The 24,177-nt window shown below is 41.7% G+C and overlaps 1 protein-coding gene across 1 annotated transcript in view; it reads left to right on the plus strand.

The window, feature by feature from the left end:
* The window catches only part of TBC1D5 (TBC1 domain family member 5), a 560,176-nt gene that overhangs the window by 506,684 nt on the left and 29,315 nt on the right, over window positions 1-24,177 (plus strand). The window contains exon 23 of the mRNA XM_074984496.1: window positions 7,042-7,141. Coding sequence (XP_074840597.1) covers window positions 7,042-7,141 — 100 coding nt within the window. The remainder of the gene's footprint in view (window positions 1-7,041; window positions 7,142-24,177) is intronic.

The following is a 24,177-nucleotide window of genomic DNA, read 5'->3' on the forward strand; positions in this document are numbered from 1 at the left end:
TGGGCACCTAGTGATCCATCATCCATTACAACTGGAGATTTTCCTTCTTTTCAAAGCAGGGAGCCTTGTGTTTTGTTTGTTAACCAGAAAAAAACCTCTATATCCTCAGGTATATATCCAGCAGGTGGGGCTGTTCAGAGAAGCGATCACCTCTCTAACTCCCCAGTGTCTTGCGTCCACTAGAGGATGCAGGATGTTCCCTTTCAATTCTCCTTTCTCTGTCTCCGCCAGGACCTTTTTCCATATTTCCATAGCATATTTTTTCACTCTTTCCTGGGTGCTCCCTTGGTAAAGGGAAGATTTTTTTTTTATTAGAACAGGACTGTGGCCAAACTGTTGTATTGCGCGAGAGAATGCAGCAGTGTAGCAGACTCAGCTAAGACCAAAGAGGATCTGCTAGTGGATCAAGTGTGCAGTATTACAGCATTCTTCCCACTCTGCAGCTGTGGGCTTGCAAGCTTTATGCAGTTTGGGGCACAGATTCAGTCCTTGTCAGGGTCACTAGTTTGAACCTTTGCCTTGTTGCTAAGTCTGTCAGTCCCTCTCTCCCTGCAGGCAGGTGTGACTTCTAGAGCTTCTGAAATCAAAACAACAGGTTTAAAAAAAAAACTACTGAAACCTCTGAGATTCTCCGTATTTGATGCCAGTTTCCATTATAGCAAGACAGTCCATGGTTCCGAGCACCAGTGATGGTGCACCTCTGAACACTACAATTTTTTTTGATTATCAGAACTGGGAACCAGATTATATTCTTCATCACCATGGGATCTGAGTTAACCCTACTCACTTCAAATTTAGGGGTTGTTTTAGGAAGCTCCTCAGGAGAGCTTTCTAAAATTATGCCAGCTGGAAATGTGGTTCTGTTTCTTAAATTTTCCCCCAGAATTGTTTGTTGCTCATCTGAAGTGTAACACTAGGGCTGCTGTGGCACGCTGGAGCAAGAAAGCACAAGTAACTATCCTGAATAAAGTAGGATGAATTCTTTTTCATGGAGCTGAAAGTTTTTTGGATTATGTATTACATTGTTTATAGTACTGGGCCAGGGTGATGTTTTGCCCATCCCTTTTCTAGTGATTACCTAGTTGTGTAAGGTCCTCCCTGTTTCTCCTTTGATATTCTTTTAATGTTCAGTATTAACAGGTTTGAATTCTACTATATTTTGTCTACTATATTTATATTTTAGGATATTTCTTCTATATTTTATCTACCGTATTTTATCTCTGTTCCTACACCCATACCACCTGCCACGTTGACAGAATCTAAGATGGGATATGCTGAAGTTAATATAATTATCTACTTGAGTTATTGTTCAAGGAGTTTGGAACAAATAACTTTATATAATCCAGATTAAGTAGTCCCTTAAAGAGAGTTTCTTCATTGCTCTTTGTAATGCTTTTTATTACAGCTAAGTGTCTACGGATTCAGAATTACTCAGCTTTAATGCAGGTGGACTTTTCCCATGGTAAATATTATATATTATTTAGATGGGGCTATTATAAGGTGGGTGCAAAACTGGCTGGATAACCGTACTGAGAGAGTAGTTTTTAATGGTTCTCAATACTGCTGGAAAGGTATAACAAGTGGGGTTCTGCAGGGTTCTGCATTGGGACCAGTTCTGTTCAATATCTTCATCAATGATTTAGATATTGGCATAGAAAGTATGCTTATTAAGTTTGCAGATGATACGAAGCTAGGAGGGGTTGCAACTGCTTTGGAGGATAGGGTCAAAATTCAAAATGATCTGGACAAACTGGAGAAATGGTCTGAGGTAAACAGGATGGAGTTTGATAAAGACAAATGCAAAGTGTTCCACTTAGGAAGGAACAATCAGTTTCACACATACAGAATGGGAAGTGACTGTCTAGGAAGGAGTATGGCGGAAAGGGATCTATGGGTTATAGTGGACCACAGGTTAAATGTGAGTCAACAGTGTTATACTGTTGCAAAAAAAGAAAACATGATTGTGGAATGCATTAATAGGTGTGTTGGGAATAAGACACGAGAATTCATTCTTCCGCTCTACTCTGCGCTGGTTAGGCCTCCGTTGGAGTATCCAGTGTCCAGTTCTGGGTGCCACATTTCAAGAAAGATGTGGAGAAATTGGAAAAGGTCCAGAAAAGAGCAACAAGAATGATCAAAGGTCTAGAGAACATGACTTGTGAAGAAAGGCTGAAAGAACTGGGCTTGTTTAGTATGGAAGAAAGAAGATTAAGGGGGGAACATGATAGCAGTTTTCAAGTATCTAAAAGGGTGTCAAAAGGAGGAGGGGGAAAACTTGTTCTTCTTGGCCTCTGAGGATAGAACAAGGAGCAACGGGCTTAAACTGCAGCAAGGGAGGTTTAGGTTGGACATTAGGAAAAAGTTCCTAACTGTCAGGGTGGTCCAACACTGGAATAAATTTCCTAGGGAGGTTGTGGAATCTCCATCTCTGGAGATATTTAAGAACAGGTTAGATAAATGTCTATCGGGGTGGTCTAGACAGTACTTGGTCCTGCCATGAGTGCAGGGGGCTGGACTGAATGACCTCTCAAGGTTCCTTCCAGTCCTAGCATTCTATGATTCTGTGATAAGTAATGAGTATACTTTTGCAAACACAGAATATGGGATCCAAGAAACTGTATCAACCTTTTACAAATTAATTGTACTTTATTAACTAATATAATGCTGTTCACATCTTTGTTAATCTATTTTGACAAATTGTCAGAGAATTCAGTTTGAACATGTTTAGCACCGAAAGCGCTAAATATAGTTGTGCTCTTCATTCCTTGGACAAGAAAGTGAACGTTATATGATAACAAAAATGGGGGGAGGCTGACAGCCCTATTTGTTCTGCATTTTGATACATTTCTTTGCAGACTTGACAGTTTGGTGTTTGGATATTTATTTTGCAGACGCAGACAACATATACTGTGAGAAGACTAATTTATTTTCAGTTGCAAAAAAATTGTGTGTGTGGCATCAGCTAAAATATTTTTTCTTGAGATTCTGGAAATTATATCCTGCATAATTTCAGAGGCCTTGAACATAGACACTGCCATCTTAATGCAGCTCACCAAGCAATGAGCTATGAAAAATAAGGATCACAGTGTCATGATCGTAAAATTTTCTGTAGTCCATGCATAAGGGTATGGAATGAATTCAACTAGAGTCACAATTCTGTGCTTTCTTGAACTTCGTGAAGGTCACTGAGATACAGCCTAGAGACTGCCGATACCACTGATTTTATTACGAGACTTTCAATTAGAAGGAAGTAACGAAAATAAGCTTTCCAGTGTCACCCTACTTTCTGGTGTTCCCACCAATAGATGAGGGGAAAGGATGGAGCAGGAGGTTGGTGATAGAGAGCTGCAGGAGCAAAAAACGGAAAAAAAAGTATCGAGGAAATAAAGCAAAGTAAAAGAAATGAGAGGGATCATAAGTAAAAAGTGGTACAATGTGTAACTAAGAGAGAATGTGAATGCAGATGCAAGAAAAAAATATGAGAAATGTACAAGTAAGTTAATCACCTTTTCAGGGTTTAGCTTTGTTAGAAGAAAGAAGAGTTTGGAATATAGTACATAGAAATAGTACAAAAAACACTCAGCTTGGAGTATTTATGAGGTATTGGTATTTCATGAGGTATTTAAGTCTCTTTTATGTTATCAGAGGAGTATGAACCAGTACTATCTGTCAGTTAATTATAAAGCCACCTGCTTCATTTCCACATTCAGATTTAGTTCCAGATGTTCCTGAGAATCTTTAAAGTTGTGAATGAGCTGGAACCATGAGGAGCTGGGAGGCTATTACTGTGAGTTTCTGTAGGGCTCTGTGGGGCAGGAGGACATTTCATCATTAAGATTCATTTGCCTTTTTTTTCCACGCCAGGCACAGTGGTTTGATTTAGCTGTTTGATTTGTTTCTTCTTCTCACAACATAATCCAAATTATCTGGCTGTAGCAATACGGGTGGAACCTTTCTTGTCTGGCACCCTCAAGATCTGACAGGTGCCAGATGAGAGAATTTGTTGGACGACGGGAGGTCAATATTCTCTAGCACATTACTAACAATTCCATGCTTACTGGGTTCCTAGAAGACATTTAGGGGTAAATTACAGCTAAATACCAGCACAGAACACTGAGAGCCAGAATTGGTGACTGTAAACAAACCTTATGGGAACAAAGGAAACTTGGCCACACCCATGTTAAGTGGTCATCCAGCTAAGTAAAATCATGCCGGATTACAGAATTTGCTGGATGAGAGTTCCAGATTAGAGGTTCAACCTGTAATATTTTTGAATAATGCCTACACATTGTGGGTAGTTTCATTTCCATGCAATGTTATAAAATATTGGAAATAAATGTCTCAATGCAGTAGTTCAATACATCTTCAAATTTAATTTTCTCATACTGTGGAAGGTTTTTGTCCTGTGGTCAAGTGGTCTTTGAACTCCTTTTCACCTATCCCTACTCCTTCCCTTTCACTTCACTCTGACTGGCTGTTCCCAAAAGAATTACAGAGATTGATGTCTTGGTTTTCATTTATATTTATGTAAGTACTTCATGGCTTTATGCTGTGTAGTTTCACAGTGTTTCCCATATAAATTCTTTTGTTGCATCATGCACAGTCATTATGTGTGAGTCCAGGAGAGCACAGGTGAGAACGAGAGCAGCACAACACATTTCGGCATCTACTGTACGAGTCATGATTCCTGATGCAACTCCTCTCCCATTTTAAATTTTTTATAACCTGTCACACAAGGGTTGCTCTTTTGTTCATGAAAAATAATCTTTGTAGGGAACCTCATTTTTCCTTCTGTTTTCTCTGCCCTTTCTTATTTACTGCACGTTTGTCATTATAATCCAAGTCCTTGTGATCTGTTTTTGGATCAGGAAAATGTCCTGTTGCCTACCCACAATTTTACATAACTGTTACAATATTTCCTCATTCTCAGTCCTGTGATAATGTGTAGCAGAGATGTGATTCAATGATGGTTTGTCTGTTCAGCAGTTGAAATTATATTCAAGAATACTCAGGCATGTTCTCAGCAAAGTGTAAATGCAGAATCTAGCATTTATAAGAGTACAGTGCAACAGTATGATAGAAAAATTCATATAATGCAGTGTGAACTAGAATCAAGAGAGTTGGTGCAGCTTTGTCTCATACTATTAGCGCAATTTCAATTTTTAAGTTTGCAAGGCATTAAATCATTCATATTTCTAAGGTTAAAGCAAAAATGTAATATAGCCATTGTACATCTTTGTTAAGTCTTCCATATTACAACCGATCTCAGCTAGGAAATTAACTGGTATTTAGTAAAATTGGAGGGTTTTTCATTTTACTGTCTAAGTATCCACAGCTGCAGGAACGCTTTGAGAAATAATTTATTCTGATTTTGATTCATGAATATGAAGAAAGACAGTTTGGGAAATGCAGAACTCTTTATTACCAGTAGTTCAATATCTGTGTTCGGTCCCACAGGAGTGACATAGATATGTGCATCTTTGTTTAAATTATTAATGCTGTTACTTTAAGTTGACCCTATTTGAATTTATAGTAAAGTATAATCAGTAACAGGAACAGGGTAGCTTTATTTTCTGTAGTCATTGCAAGAAGTAGTTGCTTGTGAGAAGTCTTCAAATACTACATATTTGATAGAATTGTAACAGTAAATACTTTCAGTGGTTCAAATTTTGAACCTCCTTTTCAGCTGTTTATGATTCAGCATTATTTTTTTTAAAAAAAGCAAATGAGGTATAAGCCTGAGAGAGTTGTAGGTGAATCCAAAATAAATGAATAAATGAATCAAAAAGAGGAGGAGGAAGTAGTTGTTTGCAGGCCTTTCTTGGAGAATGCTACCTTAAATAAATGCAATCTTTTAAGTAGTTGGTGGCAGATACAGCTCATCTGAGTGCCAAGTTTCCTTCACTTTGCTTGGCTCTGGCTCTGGCTCTGTTTTCTGATAATCATTAATTTAGGATAAATTATGCAGCCAAATCAAGGTTGTTTTATTCTTCTATGTTGCTGTTTTCTTGTTAATGCTTAATTCACAGTCTGAGGGCCAACAATCTCTGGCCAGAATGACAAGCCTTCCAATGTGGAGGAGGAGGAACCTTCTTTTGCATATTCTGTACTGTGAATAAAAAAAAATACAGGAAGGATGATTAATCGTTAGAGCAACATTTCTGGGGGTATGGCGAGGATTCTGTGTCACACGTGATCTTTAAATCAAGACTGACTTTCTAGAACATGTGCTCTAGTTGAAAAAGGAATTACTGGGTGAGGTTCTGTGGCCTTTGTTGTGCAGGAAGTCAGACTGTCTTATAATTATAATTATAATTCTCTTCTAACCTTAAAATCCATGAATCTTAAGAGAAATTTACTTGAAAAAGATGTTAATGCACATTTACTGGACAGATGTTAGGCTGTGTCTATACTACAGAGTTTTGTAGACAGAAGTTTCTGTGGGACATATTTCCCAACAGAGAGCATTCACACACCCTCACCCCTCTGTCGACAGAGCAGGCCATGGTGACCTGGAAGCATGATTTGTTAAGTAAATAAAATGTATGCCAAATATGTAATAAATAGGCATGTTTTAGCATACACCAAATATTTAGAGTGGCTGAGCTAAAAGTTCGGTGTTCTGAAGGCAATATGATGGAATTTCTTGGGAGGTTATACTAATGTCTCAAATGTGTCAATTTCCATTACTTCAACGGACTTATGATATGTCTCTGGATTAGGTTTGCATAGGCCAAAATATGTATTTATCCAGAAACATATCCTGTTACCTGAGTCGGTGAAATGTAGCAGTTAACCTTTCATGAAACACTGTATGGGAACTGATGTTTTTGTGATATGATACATTAAAAAACAAGTACATTATTATAGAATGACAAAAGAAAAGTCAAAATGATTTCATTTCATCTACAACGCAGGAACCTTAACTTTCTGATTTTTCCAAGACTTACTCATAGGCAAAAATGAGATCATAACCAGTGGAATTGCCTATCAATTTTATTGTATATCATGTTTGTTAAAGCTTATCCTTTTCAATTGTAGGAGGAAGAACTGGAGACTCAAATTTCATTTCTCCAAGGGCAACTAAATGACCTAGAGGCCATGTGCAAATACTGTGCAAAAATGATGAACACACATCTTGGTAAGTGAAATATCCTGAACAATTAATACTGGGCTGTAAATCTTTGTGCAAGTTTTTTCCATGTTTGCATACATGAAACTAAAGAAATAGTTCTGTGGTGTAGTGGTCATAACTTTGTAAATCATGTTATAAATTGAATTAATTACCAAATTGTTGTAAGATATGTTTCTGACCACCATATCTTTTAAATGTGGGAGATTTTAGCCTGTTGATTTAGGTAAGGAAGAAGAGGAGACGTGTTGGGACAGATGGGCTTTTCTTGTTCTTGTTTTTCTTGTATTCCAAAGGATACCACACAACTCATCTCCTTTTACAATTCCGTGTTCAGTTCAGTGTGACACACTGATCCTTGATAAATTTAAGTACGTTTCTAGAAAAGCTGTGTGTTTTTATCAGATGCAGTGGGGGTAGTAATGGCTTTCATTACATAAAAAGGTTCTGTTACCACAAGCTTGTTCCCAGTCTCCTCTGCCACTTCTTGATTAGACATTAGCAGCGGAAGACATGAATTAATAAAGAAGTCAAGTGTATTGGGAGCGGGATCAACAATGGAAGTAATTAGATTTACATATCACCAAGGCAAACTTGGGATGGAGCAACCCTGCTGAGGAGCCCAAGATATATACAGGAAGATACATTAAACAAAATTCTTATACAATTATATTGATGCAAATTCCAGGACTTGCTCTGTTTGTTCACATATCTGTGTAAGAACTGCCACTACTGCTGCCCTCTTTCATATCTTCCAACCATATCCTTTTGGACTGCAATTAAGAAAGGCAACATTCACTTGGACTCTCCAGTTGTTACCTCTTTCTAGCTCTGCTTCAGCTGTAGTTTTCAGTCCTGGTAACAGTCTACATAACTTCTTGAGGAAATTGTTTTTCTGATTTGCAGATCTTTTCAGTGCTCCAGACTATATAGTGATGGAGAATAAGGCTGGTTCGTGGCACGCTGTGTGTTTGTACAGTACTTAGTTCCAGTCCAGTAAGTCTAAGTCTAGTGAACCATACTTTTGACCACTCAAGATTCTGGATTTGTTGTATTAGGGCTCTTTTGGTCTATTTTGCATTGAAGGTTTGCCTCAGTGTTGTAAACATCTCATTTTCTCCAGGCCAATTTTGGAGCAGCTACTTTGCACTTTGGAACCTCTTGAAAGCTTTGGAGCTTGGTTCCATGTAATGTGGCTTGGAGCATCAATACTTGATGGTGTTCTGAGTCTTTCTCATGTTTTTCTCCCAGTTTCTATTTCAGGATGTAGTTCTTTTCCTGAAAACCACAGAGGTAGGAAGGAAGAAGTGCCAGCGGCCCTCTGAAATTTTGAGGTAGCATGAAGTTTTGCTTCAGGAATTGAACATATTTAAGTCTATCTGGAAATGTCATCTGGACCCACTGAGCTTTGAGGGGGCAACCTCAAAGCCATCCCATTGGACTCCAGTAAGCCTAGCTAGAAGCCTGTATAGAATGATTTGTCACTGAAGTGAAAGTTGAGTCTTATCACTCAGTGTCACTGCCACTCAACCCAGTCCCAGTTTCTGTTTCTTCCCAGCAGATCTGCTTCACCACTTCTCTTGAAGAAATCTGCATTCTTCTCATTGAAACCAAGGGCGTGTCTACACAAGTCACTTTTCCCAGCAAAACTAGGCTTTTGCCAGAAAAAAACATGTAGCATCTACACAGCAAATGCACTTTGTTGACAGTTTGTCAACAAAAAACTCAGTACATCTGCTGGCAGCATTGTACCTCTCCCCGTTCAGGTATAACTCCTCTCTTGACAGTGTTGCATCAACAGAAGCGCTGTGTAGCAGCTTGGGAGCCCTGTTGTCAAACAGATAGGGCTCCCGGTTCACTGGGCAGCCCTGTTTGCAGAGCTTCCAGACAGCCATTCTGTCAAGACAGGACCTGACAGTCTGGCTGATCACTGTCGACAGAGCAGAATGCTTTTTCAATCTGCTTTTATGTGTAGATGTGATCTGTCAACAGAAGTTTTGCTGGAAAATCCCTTCCGACAGCTTCTGTTGACAAAGGCTTCTTGTGTAGATATGGCTCAAGTGTTCAAGTGCATATTAAGGTCTAACATATCCTGGTGGTGGTACTAAGTTCCAGGTCCTGTGCAAAGGTGCCAGGTCCACAAAACTATTGAGCTCAGGGGACAGTAACTGAGAGCCAGCCACTTACTATATCACTGCACACACCTGCAACTCATCAGTTCCAAACTCCCATTGGGAAAACTTGGAAGCTTCAGGTTACTAGAGGTGCATATTTACAACACTACTGTATTCCTTCAGGAGCCCTGCTTAGGTGATTAGAAAGTACAAGTGGTGTTTTTGGTTCATGACTCAGAAAAACCAGCACCAAGGCTAGCAGGAGACTTTGACAATGAGGAAGCACTGATTGTCACAGTTATGGGAGTTGGGTGCAGCAGGTCTCTTGCCTTTACCTCTGTTGGGATGGAATCTGGTAATTCTTCCATTCTTAGTCCAGGACCCTGCGTATAGCCCAAACCTTTATCATCCTGCAGGTCCACACTTAGAGAACATTTCTAGACTTGGGTACTCACATTAAGAGCTTCAGCAGAGTCATTGTCAATACATGAATGGGCCAGATTGGCTTGTCCTCTCTCTAGTCAACATTGCATGCTAAGTCATTTTATTGTGCACTGCGAGACCATCATGAAGATAAGGAATACCATTTGGATGGACTTACATTTACACTATTCCAAACTTTACACAGAACTATGTATTTTTTTCTCTAATAACTACTACTTTTGCAAGTCATTTTTAACAGAGATATACTATAGCTGTTTATCACTAGATTACTGTAGAATAAATGAGTGCACTGCATATCAAAAATACTTAGCAGTTGTAGAATATTTTTTTTCCCTGGAAGTTATCAGTGAAGTGATTTTTGACCTTTGGAATATTTTTTAGTCTTTTTCTGCTACTGGGATAGGTTTATTGCGAGAGTCTGGAGCCTCATGCAAGTCTTTAAAGACTTCTTTGTGGCTCCCAATGCTGTAATTGCAAAGTAAAAAAAAAAAAAAAAACCCTCTCCTGATTATTTTTGATATTTCAGTGAACGTCTAGAAGCCAAACAATGAACAAACCCATATCTAAATAGCAAACAATATGTGATCTCAAAACATTATATAACCCCTCCCCCGCTTTGATATGTGTAATGCATTTTGAGATATGTGTGTGCCCTGTTCTTCAGACAGGGGTTGCAAAAAGTATGGTTTGACTTTATTAAGAGTTATCTCACATGCACATGCATTGCAGCTCCTGAGTTTTTTACAGAAATTGAAAAAAATGGCTCTTCTTGCTCTTTTGGTTGCCAGTCCCAGACGTATTGCCACCAGTGACTATAATAGTTCATTATTACATATTACATATTTTTCATAGTCCAAAACTGCTCAAGACCACTCTTAAACACTATATTTCATTTTGAATGTCTTGTAGACATCTGTTTAAGCAAATATACAATTGTACTAAGTATACTTTTCCTTTTACATAATAGTCCTTCATAAGAACCTAATTTTGTTTAAAAACTCTTTTACACAATTTTTGACACCACTGGAAAGTAGCACCAAAGATTTTTACCTAAGACATGCCAACTTGTTACCAGGGATTGAAAAAGAGGTTGCCAGCATTATAAATTCACTGTATGGAAAATAAAGAAGGAATAAATGGTTAGAATGGCACTTTTTGTTTGTGTATGTATACACGCGCTTTCTCATTCTGCTCCAGTCCCACTGATAGACACAAAGACGGGCTCACTGGGGAAGTAAAGAAACAGCCGGAGGACTACCCAGAAGTCACCTACTTCACAAAAGGCCCAACAAGGAAAATAACAGAATCCTACTTCTCATCACTCATAGAACTCAGCTTAAACCCCTCCAGTGCATCATTGATAGCCTACAACCCATACTGCAACATGATCCCTGACTCTCACAGGCCTTGGGTGACAGGCCTGTCCTCTTCTATAGACAACCACCAAACCTCGAGAAAATACTCACCAGCAGTCACACATTGCACCACAGGAACCTGTGTCAGCAATAAACCCCGTTGCCAACTCTGTCCACATATCTATAATAGCAACACCATCACTGGACCTCTCTGCATCAGCCACACCATCAGGGGCTCGTACACCTGCACATCTGGTAATCTGAGGAGGTGGGTCTTACACATGAACGCTCATGACCTAATACATTTGTTAGTCTTCAAGGTGCTACAGGACTGCTTGTTGTGTCTCATGAAATGTTCATCTTCTTTTCCTGCTGCTCCACACAATGATGACATAATTATATGTTTATGACGTGGCAGCGTGGAAATGAATGATGTTCGGTGAATATTAGAACTTAGTAGAATGTGGACAAGTTGGTTTTTGTGTGTGATGAAAATAAATTAAAATAGGTTTGTGATCCTTGAGATGATTCAGTAAGATAGGTGTGTAGAGCATTAATCTTCTGGGATTTCCTTTCTTCAGCACATCCACACACGTAAAACCATGTGTTAGGATGACCATTAATGTTCCCATAAAGGATGGCCTATGCCACCACTGCAATCTTGAGCTTTGTATTAGTGGGTAGGAATGCCAGATAGGAAGGTAGATCTTGAATCTCTTCCCAGCTTTGTCACAGACATTCATTGTGATCTTGAAAAAGGTCACCTAACTTTCTTTGTCTGCATTTGTCAGGTGGAGATACTCATAAGGGTCTTGTGAAACTTTATTCGTAATATAAATGAAGACTCTTAATGCTCCTCATGGCTAAGGAGCTTACTCACCATTATTTTTACTACTAGCATCATCACAGCTACATTCCCCATGATGTTTCCTTCACATCTATTGTTTTTGTCAGGAAATAATATTCTGATGCTAGTGCCCTGAATACTGCGATAATATTGTTCCTATAGTTCAATTTTTTTTCAATATTTTTCTTATGAAATGTATATTTAGAGTACCATGGGCACCTCAGGATGTAGTGTTTCACAGAGCTTTAATTTTCTTACATACAATTTAATATTTAATACCTGATGTCCTTATTCACTTATGCCTTTCTCTTCAATTATAATATAGAAGTGTCACCCTAGCGGCTTTAAAAATGCCTCTAGTGTCATCCTTAGAATATTGCTTAAGGACAAGTATGATCTCTGTCTAATGATAAAGAGTAACCTAGCCTGTGGGACCTATGCCACACATCACCATGGTCTCTCTGATCCCGCAGCAACTGCCTGAAGGCTCCGAGGACACCCATTAAGTTTGTCACGAAAGTGAGTTTGACATGTTAGTTAAATATCAAGTCAGTCTGGAAGGCCTAAAAGAGCAAAGGTGCATGCATTCTAGAGCCAAGTATCACAGCTGGACAATAAGAGCTTTGGCACAGATTCAGCGACACAGGTTCTAAGGCTGGCATTTATAATCCTATGAAAACTCAGCATTCTAGCATCATCAGAATTTGGAGTATGTTAACGTGCTACATCAATGAGTCTCACCTTTTGATTCAGAGACAAGTTCAACTTCTGCAGCACAGATCTAAGTCTGGAGCCAGTCTGAAATCTGTGGTACAGGAAGTGTTATTTATTATATATTCGTACAGCACCTAGCACCTACCATGGCTATGGCCTTTTAAATCTACTATATATATTTGATAGAGTTTGTGCATCTGTCTGTCTCTCCATTCTTTTGTCTGTGAATCTGTTTCTTCAGGAACTCCTCCTAAATGATAAGAGCTGGGACCACCAAATTTTTATATACAGTTTCCTCTTATCATAACTTAAAGCTAAGTCAGGGTTTGATTGTGCCAGGACAGGGGTCTGCAATCTGTGGCTCCGGAGCCACATGCAGCTCTTTAAGGACTTCTTTGTGGATCCTGACACTATAGTTGCAAAGTAAATTTAAAAAAAAAGATTATTTTTGATGAACAGTGAATGTCCTGCAGTAAACAAGTATCACATTACAAATCATTGTGTGTGCGCTGTGCTTGAAAATAGGGGTTACAAAAAGTATGGTTTGACATTATTTAGTAAGAGCCATCTCATGTTCACATGCCTCGCAGCTCTTGAAATACTAAGTTTGTTACCGAATTTTAAAAAATGGCTCTTCTGGCTATTTTGGTTGCCGACCCCTGTGCCAAGACACTATGATGTGCATGGAATGTGATTGTCATCAAACAGAAAGGGAGGGCTCTGACAGCAGGGACAGTTATACTCCAGAATGACCACAGGGGACAGCAATCATGGCCTCCACCACCCCACAGACCTCCCAGTTCCCTGACTCCTGTGCCCCGCAACACACACACCTCGCAACCCCTGACTCCTGCACTCCTCGCCACATGCCCTGAACCTCCACAAGGACCCAAGTAATGCGAGGTAAACCCTCTGGTGTTAAATAACATCTAGGCAGACTCTTCGGGGGTGGGCAATAATTTTGATGCGGGGCCACTCCAAGAATTTGTTAAGCAGTCAAGGGCCACACTCTTCCACGATATGAAAGGAGGAGATTTGGGGTATGGGGTGGAAGTTGGATGCAGAAGGGAGCTTGGATAAGTGACTGGGATACAGGAGGGTGGCATCTAGGAGGGAGTTTGGGAGTAGGAGGGGGTTGTGACCTGGAGGGTAGGGTCTGGGATGGGATATGAGTGCAGGAAAGGATTCTGAGCTAGAGAAGGAGTGTAGGAGTGGGGGTTGACGGGGGCAGGGCATTGGGTTGCAATATGAGTGTAGGACCAGGAGGGTGCAGAGAGTTTGGGTTACATGGGGTGGGAGGGCAGTCAGTTGGGGGCAGGGAGTGGGGTGGGGGTACCAAAGGCAGGGTCTGATCAGGAGTCGCTTCCCTGGATGGCTCTCAACCAGCAGGGCAGTCAGCCAGGGTCCCCGCCTGACATACCATTCAGAGCAGCCAGCTGCAGGGGCCATGTACTTCTCTGAATGCTGCAAGCCTGGGGGAGGAGTACTCCATGCACTGCCTGACCTGCAAACAGGCAGCTCCCATTGGCCAGTAACTGGACAATGGGAGCTGCCAGATTGTGCTGGAGGCGGGGTCAGTGCAGGAAAACCTCACCCCCTGGGCCTGCAGTATTAAGAGAAGCACATGGCAATCACAGCTGTCTTCTTTAAACAGCATATGGTGGTGGTGCAGGCAAGCAGCCTGGGTGAGGCTCCCACTGGGCTGTATTTTGCCAGCCCCTTATCCACTGTCCCCCTTTGGAATAGGGGAAGGGACTTCAGTGGTCTGGCTTTTTGCAGGAGGCATGTCAGAAGTTTTCACAGCTGCTCAGAGAGGAAGTAAACTTGCTTGGAGAAAACAATAAGAAGCTAACCTACCAGAAATAAGGTTTGCCTTTCATTCCTTGGGGTCTGTCACTGTAATGTAGGGATGGGGATCCCCCAGCTCATGGTCCAGATTTGGACCACGGTGTAGCTGGATCTTTACCAAAGTCTGGTGGGGCAGAACCCTGAGCCTCGCAGACTGAATCAGGCAAGCTGGATCTGGCCCATGGGCTCTCCCAGGGTTTACAAGGGGGCAGAAAGTGGTGCCACCACTCTTCCTCCCCCTTCCTGAGCTGGGGCAACAGCAGCATACTGCTGCCTGCAGAGAGGCTTCCCCTGCCACTATGATTGGCCGGACTTCTGGCCAGTCAGAGCAGTGCAGTGGGGTGGGGTGCTCCTGGCAGCGGTGGGAGAAGTCGTCTCCTGGAGAAGTTTTGCTCCTGCCGCTACTGTTTCACCAGCTGGGGGAAGGGGGCAACAGCAGCAGCACACAGAGGTAAGCAGCCCTACTGGCAGCCTGTTCCCACCCCCTCCTCCTCAGAGCTGCCCACCCTGCTTCTGCCCCCTCCCTCACCTCCAGCCCACTCCTGAACTCCCCCCATTGCTCCTCCCAGCCCCCTTACGCACCTTATTGCTCACCCAGATCCCCAACCCCAGCCCACTCCTGCACCCTCTCTCCCACCCACACTGTCCACCCTTAGCCTGTTCCTGACCCCTCCCTCCCACCCAGTACCCACATACCAACCCCCAGCTTCCTCCTTCAGTCCCTCCCTCTGGGGGGGTCACACAGCAATTTTGTTGTCAGAAGGGGGTTGCAGTGCAGTGTAGTTTGAGAACCCCTGGGTAGAATGAGCTGTACTGGCCAGGAGGTGACCATTCTCCAATTAATAGCTTCCTCAAAGTCCTTGGGCATTCTCTGTGACTTTTGTCATTGTGTAGTTTCTTGGTGGTTTCCCCATACGGCCGTTGGTAGTCAGGCAGGATCAAATCACAGTCTCTGTGCCTCCACGGGGACTCTTGCCCCTTGTTTTTAAATAGATGTCAGCAGTGTTAGCTGTTGGGTGGGAGTGATAGCTCAGTGATTTGTGAGTTCAGTCCTTGTGGGGGCCAGTTAGGGATCTGGAGCAAACAGATTGAAAAACAAAAAAAGCAAATTAAAAAAAAAAAAACTGGGATGGTGCTTGGTCCTGCCAAGAGAGCGGGGGACTGGACTCTATGACCTCGCAAGGTCCCTTCCAGTTCTATGAGATGTGTATCTCCATATATTTATTTATTTATTTTTTATTCAAAGGCATTATGCAACCTCCCTTGCATTTACTGTCACAGAAGTAACTGATGGAATTTAGGACTTACTGCACACACAAGTTTCACCAGTTTAACTTTAATCAGTTTTTAAAGCCCCATATGGACATTAATACTGTGGATTAATAATGGATTGTTTTAGTTTATCGACCCCCTGTACCTAGTCAATTTAAACTAAAACAAAATAAGCCAGCTTGAATTAAACTCAAAGTAATATGGCACCAATTTAACTAACCCCTTTACAATCGAACTTTAACTTAGAGATGTGTCTCTCTCACCTAGAAACGCCTTAGTAAATAATTTTTTGGATGATGCACAAAATGGACTGAAGTGCAGCATTTCCTTTCCCTCCACCACAAAGAGTAAAAGGCAGTAAAAGAGTATTGTGCCAAAATGAGCCAATCTGACTCAGAATGTAGATATGGAACAGAGCTACAGAATAACCGTTGTGGGTTGGTTTTTTTTTGTTTTTTTTTTGATATTCAGTTCTGAAAGTAAATCTACATTTGAGAATTAAAATCTCAGATTGAATGGCATACCTTTAGAATTTAGCTATGCACTCTATGGATTAATGTGTTCCTTCAATATAATGGGCTAACAGAAGAAGAGAACCCATTTTATGCAGCTGATCTAGTTGTACCATTCAAGTGCCCAGTCAAGTTCTCTGTGCCAGAAGTTAGGCCATTCATTATCATCACAAAGTATATCAGCATGAATTACATTTCACAATGTAGGTTTAGACTCACTGATTAGCAAGAAGGGATAAAGCTGTTTGAATGAAGTTAAAGACAACTTTGTTTTTACTGAAGAGGTGTACTGTAGGTGGATGGAACAGCAGATTACACGGAAAGAACTATTAGAACACCCATCATAGTCTTGGCACTGAATGCAGGAAACTTGTATAGTGTCAATAGATTTATCAAGCCTAAGCAGTATATTGAGAAGCCCAAGGAACAAAATGGGGAGAGACAAAGCAAAAGAACATTCTTCTAATACAATTTATAATTAGTGGGAAGACAATTATATGTTGCAACTTGAATCTATTTAATTTTAAGTTAGAGTCCTGGCACACGTTCAGCACTAACTGTCAATAATAGTTCGTAAGAATTTCCATATAAATTGCACAGATGTGTTGGAGTATGTGCAATTTTATTTTGCCAGCATACATCAATATTTAATGTAAATTACAATCACATCAGGCACAACAGTTTGTATCCAGAAAAGTGAAACAGTGAATAGACAGCCCGGCAGTTTAATTCGAAACGTCAGTTAAAACTTTTTGGCAGAGATAAGACAACAATTACTCCTCACTAATCCCCAAATACACCACACAACTATCAAGATAACACCTCACGATATGACAGCAGTCTTAGGAATACTATACCATCTTCAGATGACAAATGTGACACTGCTGACATTTTGGAAGAGCCAATAAGTGCTAAACTAAACAGAAAAAGATGGAGTCTTATGATGTATTAAGCGAACCAAGGTTTGCTTTTCTCTCCTTATGGGAAAATATGGGCATCATTGAGGGGAAATACCTATGCAATCATAAACAACAAAATACAAACTAAATAAATGTAAAATGTAGGGATAAATCACAGACAGAACAGTGTCTAGTAGGACTATAAATGACCACATAGCCTTTCCAACTGCCTCCTCAACTTGGGTTTTCATCTGGAAGGTGTTGCTACTGCAAACTCCCTCCTTACTCTCAGAATACAGAGGGGAAAAAATGTATTTTAAAAGAGGCTCCAGATTTTTTGATGCACTGTACTTAAAATTGGACACTGTAATTTATCTCACTCTGACTCTCCTTATTAGCATTTTAAGCTATCCTAGCATTTTACAAAGTTTCTGTTGCTGCAGGAAGAATACGTTACTCTGTATGGCAGCATGCCACTGAGGCAGCCAAGGAAACTGAGACCATGTATACTATAGATATATTTTCTGTCTCCAGTTCTAATATTTAACTGCTTTGATTCAGTTCACCTTGGAAGACTCACAAACCAGCCAACATTTACATTGGATTTAAATAATCAAATTAATTGCCAGGTTGTTTTGCGGCTGGCAATGCAGTTTTTACACCTTCTGCAGCAGAGGAGAGTTTTTCATTTTAAGTTAAACATAAAATGGCACTTTGCTTCATATGATATTTAAGCTATTAAGGATCCTATCATATACTCCATACTTAGGCAAAACTCCCATGGAAATGAAAAATAAGTATCTTAACTATTACACTTCAGTTTGCTTTAGTTTTGACTTGTTTAACTTAAATTGTAGAACTTGTGTGCATTTGGAAAGAGAGAGCCTGAGACTTTGGGTCAGGTATAAGTGGCTTCATATAAGGCCTAAGGCCAGATTCAGTCAGGCCCTGCTGGTATAAAGCAAAGGTACCAAAAGTCAGGCCCTGTTACAAAACCTGCCTACTTTAAAGTCCATTGAACTTGGCAAGAGGAGACTTGATGTTGCAAAAACACAAATACTCTTAGGCAGTGCTGGGCACAGGCCATTTTCCCAAACACATTCCAGAAAGTTCGTGCCAGAACACTGTGATACCAAGATATGGTACAACATGATACAGAGATACACTGACCCCTCCTAAGCATAAGGTCATGATGAAAGGGTGCTGGATAGAGGTGCTTTGAATCAACATGTGCAAGGCAGAGAGGGGGTGGCAGTTAACTATGTCAGAGTGGAAATATGTAATTTTTTTTTGTCCTTGTGTAAAAAGAGGGGCCTCAGAGGGGATGTCTTTGTATGGCTGAGGTGAGAGCAGAGAATCTCACCAGTTAGCGAGCCCAGTCCTTTGAAATAGACATACGTGTGTTAGTGTACCTCTAGCACAGGGACCGGCAACCAAAATAACAAAAAGAGCCTTTTTTTTAATTACGCAAAAATCTCAGTCGTCCAAGAACCACGATATCAGATGGCCCTTAATAAATAATGTCCAACCATACTTTTTGTAACCCCTATTTTAGGAACAGCTCACACATGATTTGTAAAGTGTCATGTTTACTGCAGGACATTCGCAAACTTTTTACATAGTCTAGTCCCTCATACTTTATATGTGTGTTTGTATCACTGTCTTCCTGACTTTCACTCCCAAACCTTCTCTCTTTCTTCAGGATATTAGGGGGCATTATCCAAATTTTGAGATCACATATTGTTTGGTACATAGGTGTGAGTTGTTCATTTTTGGGCTTTTAGGTGTTCACCATTTATCAAAAATAACCAGAAGGTGGTTTTTTTGCTTTGCATTTATCGCATCGGGAGCCACAAAGAAGTTTTTAGGGAGCCTCATGGGACTCCGGAGCCACAGGTTGCAGACCCATGTGCTAACATGTATAAGACACGAGGACAGTGATTTGCTGACAATACATCTGGCCATGCACCTTGGCCACTGAAGTTAATGGTCGTCTTTGGCAGTTAGTTCATAGAGTCTAGAGCACAAAGAGATCACACATGTAGCCAACAATTGCTAACAGTGCGATGATCTGTTCTGGTGCATCTAGTTGTCTGGAGGAAGAGTAAATCTATAGTTATTTATTTGAATGAAATGAATCCATTTCCAACTAAGACACTAAATCTAATCACTGTTGACTTAGCACAAGTGCTCCAAACTTCAACCTTCCAACAACTACATATGCAACACTGGCCTCTTTCAATGAGACTTTTACAGGGGAGCACAGAATTGGCCTGTATAGTATCTGTCACATGGAAGAAATATCTAGGCGCGTAATAGTTGAACTTCAGGCAAGTTCCGCAATTTGGGTCAAACAGTAAAACTAAAGCTAACTGAAGCATAATAATCAGCTTAATTTTTGCGTAAGCCTTCAATTTAAGCAATAAGGTTGACAGCAAGGTAGTAATTAATAACTGCATCGACACTTAACAGGTGCAATTAGTGAATGCATAGATATGTCTGAGAGTGACTACATTAAGGAGGGATATAAGATATTATTGGCCTGAGTTTGTGATGATGACACTGCTCACTGTTGGCAAAGGTCGTCCCATATCCTTGCTGTTAAAACAATTATGCCATGCTATGCCATTGTCTATTTTACATATACCACATATTCACAGAAAAACTCCTTTACAATATTTTACAGAAATTTTTAAAAATGTATGTATATTAGATCTATCTAGGGTTTGTATGTATTTTTACTCTCTCACAATCGTATCTGAGACACAATAATCCTTCTGCTTGTAAAACCAGGCTAAGTTTTTAATAAGGAATTCAACTACACAGACTTCTGAAGCAGAGAATAAAATATATTTTAGATCCCTTTCAAATGACCTAAAATAACTTTTCCGGACATGTACTTTAAAGCCTAGCATCTGTAATCTACGGGGTCAGGAGGTGATTGCTTCATTTCAGTGGGAAGTAGAGACACGCAGCTCTCCCTTGGAATAGGTTGCAGTTTCCAGTTGTTACCTTTGATGGATAGTAAGTCTGTCTCTGGTGCAGAAATTAATATTATTTTGCCATTCAATACAGTTTTGTTTTGTTTTGTTTTGTTTATTTCCAGTGTATGACTGTTTTGGCCGAAGGGGAGAAATTCCACAAATGGGGAGAAAGAAAGAAAACTTTGACAGGGTTTTTTGTTTGTTTTGTGTTTTGTTTTAATACCGTTTGAAAGACCACAAAAGTTCTCACATTTAGAAGCAGTCTAAGGAAATAGTTTGATGAGCAGAGTGCAAGTGAGAAAGTAGGTGATATGCTATAAATACAACTTATCACGTGGCTAAAGCTAGCACATATTGGGCTCTGTTGTGGCCAGGCCTGCACAGTGTACAAGAGATGGAGTGCATCTCTTTGCACTAGTCTGCAAAAGCCATGAACATGATCTATGGAAGTCTAATACCATTATTGCCATGTTCTTCATAGGGGCTCGCCCTGCAGAAGAGAACACACTACAAGTTGTCAGTGTCCGCATTCTCCTTGCACTCCTTCCAAAGGCACAGTGCTTCTTTTGAGCAAGTACACCTCTGCACTGACAACCTTTTGTGTATTTATATGTACAGAAGTTGCTATAAAAAGAACAGTTACTATTTTATATTTTACCTATAGGATATTATCTGGTGTTCAGTACAACAGGACATTAACTGTTAGTAAATAGTTGACTTTTTAAAGGTGACTACTATATATGAGTTGTAACTATATTTTATACAAACACATACATTAAATATATTCTATGAGGAACACAAGAAAAGTCATCTCGAGACATTCTAAAATATTGGTTTCTTTTAATTGATAGAAAGTTTTCTGTTATCTCAGTTTTGGTATTTCACGTTTGCAATGTCTTTAATTTTTCACTGTAATGTTATATTTACACTAAGTGGACACAGGTTAATCTGTGGTCACACTGAATAGTGCACTGTACACCATAAAGAAGTACACATCAGAGCTTAATCTCAGCTTCCTTTGCCCCACTGTATTTATCATTAGTGTTGTTAATCCTAAAATATCTGTCCAATGCAGCGATCAGTTTTCATTCAGGACCAGTTCAGTATATGGCAGATAACAAAAATTCAATTTCATGAATTTGCATTTCAAAGACCCACATCTTTTTATCACTTAATGCTTTTAGGCACTGCTTTTGAAAACAGTGCAATGGAATCATATCCAAAGATGGCACCCACAAAAGAGAAACGTGGATGAGACCTTGATCACTTGATAGTGTTGTTTTCATATGCAAAACAATTAACCTTTCATAATCCCATTAGTTTGAAAATTAAAATAATTCACTCATTGTCGTTTGGGGTGTTAATTCTAAAAAGCAAAGGAAACCAATGGAAACTTGTTGTGTTTCATTAAAAAGCATCAGCGTCTACATACCGTACTAAATTGTCTGTCTGCATAGGTCATGAAGACATACTAATTTTCATATCTGAAGCCAATTTGAAATGAGGCGTATGGGTTCCAGTTTCATGTTCAATCCAGTTACCCTTGAATCTCTATACTGCGGGTGTAACACCCATGGTACTGACCCTGACAGGGACAGGAGAAAGTGGCTCTGTGCTCTGCCACTCCCTAGCCCCCTCCTCCCAAACTGGGGGCAACAGCAGAATAGCGATACACTCCTCTTCCCCACTGCTCCCATAGCAACAGGGAGCGCGGAGCCATGTTCGTCCCTGGGAATGGGGTGCCAGGTAAGTGCCCCACCCCTATTCCCCTCACGCACCTTCCTGCCCTCCATGGTCCAAAAAATTCCTTAATCTGGCACAGTGTTTCCCAAGAGAAATGCAGCCTCTCCTATAAAATAAAAGTAAAATGGGTGACTTTCGGGTTAAAGGACACTGGAATACCAGTTCGTTTTCCACTTCGCTGTAGTGCTGCTGAAATAGAAATTGTGTGGTTACAGAAATACCAGTGAGCTTGGAAGTATTAGCACCTATTTAATCTTTCCCAGTAAACCCTTTTTCGTCAGTAAGTGTCACACTGAAGGGTTGGTGTGTGAAACACGAAATAAGTGATCTTATTGAATCTCTGACACTTGTATGAACCCAATTCTTCTAGTCCTGTTTTGCAAAGATTTAGATCTGTAAAGAAGCATCTTTCATTTTGATGTCCCCAGGTTAAATATCCCTTGCTTGGTGCTTAAAGTGATAAAGTGAGTGTTGCAAGCTGCTAGCTCTCCTTCAGTCTGACTTTGAGGAGTGTTCTTGGCAATCACAGCCACGGCTGTAAAGAGGAAAACAAAATTTAATGTGATACTGACAGTGTTGAATGTGCACAAATCATTGATCAGGAGCCAACACTGGCAAAGCAGTGATAACAGAAAAACCTGAAGCTGTTTCAGAAGGTGTCATGTGCATGTAAAGGTGCTACAGGAGATCCTAAGATAAGAGTGGAGATTAGTAGGAGAGACATTTGCTGTGAAGAAGGGAAGCAAATAAGTACACTGAAGAGCCATCTCATGGTTAGTGGTTTCCCTTCCTCTCTCTGCCATCTCTGTTTTTATTTCAAGTGTTTGCTCATGTCGATTCCACATAAGGGTGGGGTCTATATGGGCACTGTCTGTCAACAGAGTAAGGCTTTTGTTGACAAAAGTCACAGAGCATCCACACAGTTAAAGCTCTCTGCGAGATTTTGTGGACAAAACCTTGCCTATCAGCCAGCAACGTTATGCCTCTCCGTGAGCAGGCATAATACTTGTGTCAACAGTATTCTGTCATCAAAACTGCAGTGTAGACGCACGGGGCTCCTTCTGTCCAGAGAGTAAGTCTTCCATGGCGCCGGTCAGGTGATGCTGGGAGGCATCCTTCCCCACCACCACAACTCTATCGCTCCTTTCTCCAGCTGCGCTTAAAGGAGCCGGCAGCCCCAGGCAGGAAGCTGGGGGTGTGGCAACCAGCTTGCAGCATGTGGCAGCAGGCACGCCCTGGCAGCCACTCCCAGGAAGCTGAAAACATGTCCCAGGCAGCTGCAGGCTGTGCTGGGCCCTCCATCGCAGGGCTCCAGAAGGGGCAGCCAGAGGCAGGCTCCATACTGGTCCAGCCTTGAGATAAAGGACATGTTGGCCTTCTGGGCTGAAGAGGAGGTGGTCATGGACCCCACTGCCAAGTGCAGAAACACCCTGGGATATGCGCGGATGGCCAAAGCCCTGGCAGAGCACAGCCACCCCACGTGCACCCTCAAGCAGGTGCAGGCGAAGGTGAAAGAGCTCTGCCAGGACTACATGCAGGCCCGGGACGCACACTGGTGGTCAGGGGCAGGGCCTGCTACCTGCCCCTATTACAGGGAGTTGGACCACCTCCTTGGGGGCAAGGACTGGGCCCCAAACACTGCCCCCGTGGACACCAGGGAGCAACCTCCCCCACCGGAGGGTGCCTCCGTGGAGCCACCCCAGCAGGAGCCAGCCTCTGACCCCGAGTTCAGCCAGGGTACACTGGTGATTGCCCTCTACTCCACCACCAGCAGCGACGCCAGCTCCGCACAGGCATCCCTGGACCTGTTCTCCAGACCACCCAGTGAGTACCCTGGGTGTCACATCCCCCCGGCCTTGGGAGCTGGGTGGGGGCAGGCATCTTGGGGGCTCGCCACCCACAAACATGGCCACAGCAGTGCGTACCATCCTCACAGCAGACAGCAGCTGGGCTGCTGCCAGTCTTCGGGGGTGGCGGGGGCATGACATCCTGAGTCACTGCGGGGGGCCGCAGCTGACCCCTGGAAGGGTCGCTGCACAGTGGTGCAGGCCGTACGTGTGCAGCGAGGCCTCAGCAGCACCAGGCCCCTTGCCACCCACGCCAGGGTCCCCATGTGCCTCTAGGGGTTGGGAACATGTGGTCTGGCTCTTCCCCCCGATGGCACAGGCATGCCGTGTGGCAGGGTCCACCATGTGAGGGCACAGACATGCGCACCTTGGTCAGCACTATCCCTCAGCCTACACACGGGGGCTGCAACTGCTGGCGGGGGAGCAGGGGACAGGACGGGATGGGACGGGACCCCAGAGTTCTGCT

This window comes from Carettochelys insculpta, chromosome 2, assembly GCF_033958435.1.
Source record: "Carettochelys insculpta isolate YL-2023 chromosome 2, ASM3395843v1, whole genome shotgun sequence".
Classification (NCBI taxonomy): domain Eukaryota; kingdom Metazoa; phylum Chordata; order Testudines; family Carettochelyidae; genus Carettochelys; species Carettochelys insculpta.